The sequence below is a fragment of the Poromitra crassiceps genome, assembly GCF_964638095.1.
Source record: "Poromitra crassiceps genome assembly, chromosome: 12".
In the NCBI taxonomy this organism is placed as follows: domain Eukaryota; kingdom Metazoa; phylum Chordata; class Actinopteri; order Beryciformes; family Melamphaidae; genus Poromitra; species Poromitra crassiceps.
The window spans coordinates 11,332,289-11,338,770 of record NC_139632.1 but is presented as its reverse complement, the minus strand read 5'-3'; the positions used below and the strand labels follow the sequence as shown (position 1 = coordinate 11,338,770).

At 45.3% G+C, this 6,482-nt stretch overlaps 1 protein-coding gene across 1 annotated transcript in view; it reads right to left on the bottom strand.

Moving 5' to 3' along the window:
* Positions 1-1,286: 1,286 nt before the first annotated feature.
* The window catches only part of LOC310786017 (uncharacterized protein), a gene marked incomplete at both ends in the record, with an annotated part of 32,232 nt that continues 27,036 nt past the window's right edge, over positions 1,287-6,482 (bottom strand). The window contains 5 exons of the mRNA XM_083647202.1: positions 1,287-1,487; positions 1,623-1,789; positions 1,956-2,017; positions 2,135-2,218; positions 2,463-2,549. Coding sequence (XP_083503328.1) covers positions 1,287-1,487; positions 1,623-1,789; positions 1,956-2,017; positions 2,135-2,218; positions 2,463-2,549 — 601 coding nt within the window. The remainder of the gene's footprint in view (positions 1,488-1,622; positions 1,790-1,955; positions 2,018-2,134; positions 2,219-2,462; positions 2,550-6,482) is intronic.

The window sequence follows — 6,482 nt, the reverse complement described above, 5'->3', positions numbered from 1 at the left end:
CTGGACAGGCCACTGGTCCCGCTCACACCATCAGGCTGTCCAGTTCACACCATCAGGCTGTGCTTTACAGCCGTTTCCCAGGTGACCGGACTAACAGTGCCGTGCCACCCGCTACTGAACACCTCATATTAATGGGCAAATATCTCCCATTGTCCTCTCTATCAGGAAACTGTGAATAATCACACATGCAGACACTTTTTATGTTTACGTATTTGCACAGTAAACAAATGTTGTTTGATTGTGTGGTTAAAATGAGGTTTTAGTCCAAGCTGTATAGGAAATCTTTAGAAAAACCCTTGGCTTAAAATGCATTAATGGTATTGATTAGCAGCACTGTTGGAGTGCAAGAATGTGGCTTTGCATCTAATAGTAATAGAGCACTTATCTAGTCTATCGACTACTCAACGCTCTTGAACACCTCACATGCACCCATTCACACTCACATTCATATGCCTACGGTGGCGGCAGAGATGCAAGGTGCTAACCAGCTCGTTGGGAGCAGTTAGGGGTTCAGTGTCTTGCTCAAGGACACTTCCACACGCTGTCGGGAGGAGTCGGCTTCGAACCGGGAACCTTCCGATTCCCAGGCGACAGATACCCCCTGAGCTACTGCTCCTAATATGACGTGTTGTGGATGTGAATATAACAAAGTATTTATCTTGTTCAATAAGTGAGGAGAAAACATTTGTCAAATAAGTTAGTTTATTTACACGGAATCAACAGATCAACAACAGCGTTATAAATACGATCATAATTGCACGTTGGTTTTCCTCTTTGTCTTGTCAAATAATACATACAACATATAAATACACATATATTACAGCCATGAACAAATAAATACTATAAATAATCAGACGGTACCCTGCATGCCTGTGCAACAAACAGTGTAAGACTTTGACAGAGGGACATATTTGCACATCACAAGCACAAGAGTTTGCTTCATAGCAAAGCAATGTCCCCCCCCCCCCCCCCCCCCCCCCCCCTTCTCCTCCATCTTGTTTGTCACATTGTCTGTTCTGTGTCACACACAGAACTTCTATCAAAGCTCGGCCGGCGCTCCCGCAGCAGTCCGATGAAGGCACCTCTCTACATCTCTCCTTCTTGAAACCTTTCTCTGCTTCTCTTCTTTCGTCTCTCAGAGGAGACAGCCAATCCACAGGACGCGGGTTCTCCGCCTCTCGTGCGGCTTTCGCGACGCAGCGCTCAAACGCGGCGCCTCTCTCGTCTTCTCGACCCTTAAGACGATCGCAAAAAATACATCTTCCCGTCTTCTGGTCGGAGCCGTTTCACGCCTTGCTCTCCTGCCGCGGCTGCTTGGCGCCGGCTTGGCGGACGAGATCCCTGTAGGCCGGGGAGCGCAGGAAGCGGGGATAGCAGTCTTTGGCCATCAGCATGTAGATCTTGTGCTGGGCCTGGTCGAAACACGAGGGTGAGGGGATCTGCATGTTGGCTCTGGTGACGTCGCGGGTTTCGTGGTCAATGTTGACCTAGAGAGAGTGACAAAGACAAGATTAGCCTCAATGTTTCTTCTACATTGTGCGAATGGAAATCAATGCTATCTACTTTGACAAGGTGTATCCTTGACTTCAGCGTCCAAATTTAAATTCAGGCCTCTCCTTTACCTCGCGGGGAGCCTCGCTGCCGATGAACTCGTCGTAGATCTTCTGGGCTTTGGCGGGCAGCTGGGCGGCGCACTTGGTGCGCCTGTATTCCTCGCAGGCGAAGTAGAAGGCGATGTTCTCCTCGCTGAACTCGGACACCAGGAAATCTGTGAAGGCGCACAGTCCGTCTGAGGAGAGAGACAGAGAGAGAGGGGTCAGTTAAGGCAGAGTGTACCCACAGGGGCTGCATGTGTCTGTCTGCATGTGTGCGCAGTGAGTTTTTATTGGCACTTATGTGCGTTTGTTTCTTGTGCATTAAGATAAAAATAGGAAAGTCTCAAAATGTTGACTTACATTTACTTGCCAGGAGTTTTTCGAAGGACACTTTCCATTGCAGGCATTCCTCTGGAGTTGGTCTGGAAAAAGGCACAGTGTGATTAGATACCTTGCAATACACAATGTACAGCATCTATGACATTTTTTAAATGTAATATATTGATGTGTAAGACTGGTAATATGAGCCTGAGGCTTACCTATTTTTGCCTATTTTGCAGTAAGATAAACTCCAATCAGGTTTCTGCAAAATGCGTCCCAGACTTGCTTTGAGTTCCTTCGCCCTATAGGGGAAACAACAAGCAAAAGAGAAAACAGGTCAGATAAATGTGGCACAGGACCTTGAAACACTACTCAATGAAAAAACCCTTTAGAATAATTAACAATGCATCATCTGCACAGGCTACATTTAGCCTAAAACAAAGTAGCCTATACCCAAAGAAAAAGAAAAAGCAATGCTTTCATATAATTGTAATCTATATCCCATGGCTAAACACATGCAGGCGGTTTGTGTGGAGCTTCACGTACCTTTCCAAGCAGGAGGCAGGCAGCGATGCTAGTTGTTTGCACATAGCAGCAACAGGTATAGGAGCTGGTAGGTCGCTGGGTGCTTCGCTTATATATCCGTTTGGCAAAGCTCAGTCAGGAGCGAGATCAGTGTGTGTCTGCAGTGAGGCAGAACAGAGGCTATATAGCCCTACCTCCAAGTCCAACGCATCACAGGCTCTCTCAGCCAATCACACTCGAGGGGGAGAGAGAGAGAGAGAGAGAGAGAGAGAGGGAGAGAGAGGGATGATGAAGTTGGGAAAAGGGAGTCGGAGGGCAAGGACAAGCGCTGGGAAATTACTGTCATGATAAAAGCGGACAGTATTCTACAGCGTGTCCGATTAGAGCGTCCCTGAACACTCCAAAACAAATCTTTTAGGCTGTTTTGGCTCCAGCTTCTTCCCATATAAACACATTATTCACACATGAAAAACATAATTACATACATCTGAATCCTGTGTGTGTGTGTGTGTGTGTGTGTGTGTGTGTGTGTGTGCGTGCGTGTGTGTGTTCAGCGTGCACATGGGCTCGCATGTGTGCATATAGTATTACCAAACGACTGTCAACAAACCAATACAGCAACAACATCCTGCCTGGTAAAACCCCCTTGGTGACGGCCCCCCTTTGTCTACAGTTCATGATCCGGCTTTGGATACACAAAGATGAGATAATTGGAGGAATAAGCAGGGCGATAAAGCGGCTCTCAGGTGGTAAACACACTCACAGCTCCACCTCTTTATCGGGCCTGATAAAGCCGCTCGTTGTGGGTGATGATTCGGGGAAGGAAGCGTGGGATTCACTGTGCTTAATTATCTTAACCGGATTGGATGCGCGGCCACTTAGAGACAATAAAGTCAGAGTGCGACCGCTTCCCATATGGCCAACTGAAGGTGAGCTGCCCTGCTGCATGGTTGCTTATCTATAAGACTATATGACTATAAGAGTTGTTACTCTTATAGTCATATACTCATAGTAAAGGGGCGTGGCTGAGGAGTGCCACGGAAGTAGTCCGACCTTGGTGGCCTGGAGTTGACGAAAAACAAGTCAGATTTTCAAAATAGCGAGCTGGCTGATTAGAACAGAAAGATCTAGTGAAGAGGTGATAGGTCACCATGCAAATTACCCGAATAATAACACTGCATTATATACATTCTACTGCAGGTCCAAACTTTTTGTGAGTGTGGGCCAGCCAGCTGCTTTTCGCATCATGAGTTATTTAAAAAAAAAAGCACATACAATACAACCCTAAGGATTTTGTTTACTATTTGAAAACATTAGTTCCGCCAGCATTGTTCCTAATTGGTGCTTGTCTACAAACTGTGTGATAGTGCTGTCATCGTTAGGTGAACGGAAAAAACACAAAGTGAACTTGCTTGATGAACCAATACTGGGTGGAGGGTCACATAATAGTATATTTTGAGAGACAAGCCAAGGGCCGCTTAAAATTGGTCCGCGGGCCACAAATGGCCCCCGGGCCGGATTTTGGACACGCCTGTTCTACCGTGTGTGTGTGTGTGTGTGTGTGTGTGTGTGTGTGTGTGTGTGTGTGTGTGTGTGTGTGTGTGTGTGTGTGTGTGTGTGTGTGTGTGTGTGTGTGTGTGTGTGTGTGTGTGTGTGTGTGTGTGTGTGTGTGTGTGTGTGTGTTTTTACTGGCCGGGAAGTGAGATCTCAGTTGAAGTTAGGTAAAAAAAGAAGAAGATAAAAAACATAAAAGAAGTAAGGAAGTGAGTCCACCATAAAGTGCATCTTCTCTACACCAACAACCACATTCAAAATCTTTACCAAGCTCCAGACAAGAACAGGTTACAGTAGATGCTACAACAATAACCAGGAAACACTGTATTGTACACATTATTATAAGTATTTAGAGTGCCGCAAGGACGTCACTTCACCAGGTGCGGTGCTGCTGGGAAGAGCAGCATTCCTAGAGCGTCCTTATTATAGAGAATCAATTAGCAGAAAGGCCCTGGCAGCTCTATTACTCTCATTGTGCAAAGAAACCTTTCTCCATGCGTTCTCATTTGATAGCTAACATTTGTTGGTGCAAGCTATTTTTTCCAGAACATTAAAGCAGCTACGAGCAACTTTTTCGATTGTTATTAAACAGTCTTAATTTAATATCAATGCATCACATCTTACCTCTAATAGTAGACGAGACCAACGCAGAGTAGTCTCGCTTGAAGCCCGAGTGAATCGGCCAGTGTTAGTCTGTCTGTGGCCAGGGCAGATCAGGAAGTGAAATGAAACGGTTTGCAGCAGCCACTTCGGCCATAACCACAAAATAACTTCCAAAAAACCTGTTAGAATATAACGAGAGATGTTCGCGAGAGTATGCATGGCGTTCACATTGTTTATGCTATGTTGCTAGGCAGCGCAAACGGGGTAGGCAGGCAGCTGCGTTTCACTTCCGCGTTTCACTTCCGGGTTTATCCGGTCCGGCGGTAAGGAGAGAGAGAGAGAGAGCCCCCTGTTGACGCGAGTTTAGACAGACACAGACTTAATAATCATCTAAGGGAGCAATCTCCGATTCACACGGCTTTGGTCTCAGCTACTATTATAGGTAAGATGTGATGCATCAATATTGTAATTATACTGTTTAATAACAATCGAAAAAGTTGCTCGTAGCTGCTTTAAGAACAAATTATGCTTTTAAAAAGTGATGGAGACAAAATCGTCCATATGAAAAAGTGATGGGAACATGTCCCCAGCATCCTCAGTGTAAATGATACCTATACGGAGTGCTGCAGGGATGATGCATTTTTGTAGGCCAACCCGGAAGTTACCATCACCTGGTTCCCTCGTCTCGAAGTCAATGGGCTTTTTGAATGGGGATTTGGTTAGATGCCTGAAATACGGTCTGTGGTTAACACAAACATTATGATACTTGAACTTTGTGTTCAGCAATAATCTTCAATTGTGAAGATTATTAACTCCCGTTCCATCAGAGAATTCCCCATTCATTTTCTCCATAGACATATATCTACAGTATATCATCAGTATAAATGGGAGCTAGTGTAAAAGGGAGCTGGGGCTCTGTTTGTTTGTTTCTCTGTCTCACTGATGACATCATCAGTGATGTCATAAATTCACTCTCTCTCTCTCTCTCTCTCTCTCTCTCACACACACACACACACACACGGAAAAGTTGCGGTTTATTACTTTAAAATATATTTTTTTAAAGCGCTATTGTAATCATAAGCAATTAAGGCAAATTGAGGGTTGTCAATCTGTAAATCTAGCAGTGGGAATTATCCTTGAGACAGTTCAGTCCAGATCTAGGGATAACCAATAGCAGCTACTCGCTAATGATAAATGTACACTGATATCAAATGTGTCTATTTGGACATCTAATAGCATCTGTGATACACAAACATTCAGCGAGTACTCTGTGTACCGAGAGCTGGCAGCGCTGATTAGGTTGCCTCGGCTAATGTGTGCTAGTGTATTGCTCTGACGGAGGGAAGAGACAAGTACCTGAGGCTTACCTAACATGTCCACAATCACACTAGCCTACTCGCAGAGATTTAATTGTACCCTTTATTATCAAGACATTGCTGTGGCCTGAGATGCCTGGAGGAGAACCCAGCCGCCGACTCACCTGCTAATACGCTCAAACCCTTACTTCTGTGATGTCAGCACACATTCACACACGTCTATCATGACAAAAGGCAGTGGAAAACAGAATAAAAGCACTGAAGTCACCTTGTTTAATGTGTGGCAAAGAAAAAGGTTTACGGAAGCTGGGGAAGCACTGTCCTTGGGGCTTGATGATGTAAGGAACACACACACACACGCGCGCGCGCGCACACGCACACGCACACGTACACGCACACGCACACACACACAGGGAAAAGTGTTGCAACACTAGAAACCACTTACTGTATGTGGTAGCAACTATTATCACAGTAGGTTTCTATGTTATGCCCCAGCTTGAAGGCCGCAGCAAGTTCCCATCTATTTCAAACGCCTCTCCATATTTGGCTTTTCCACCTCTACTACTAA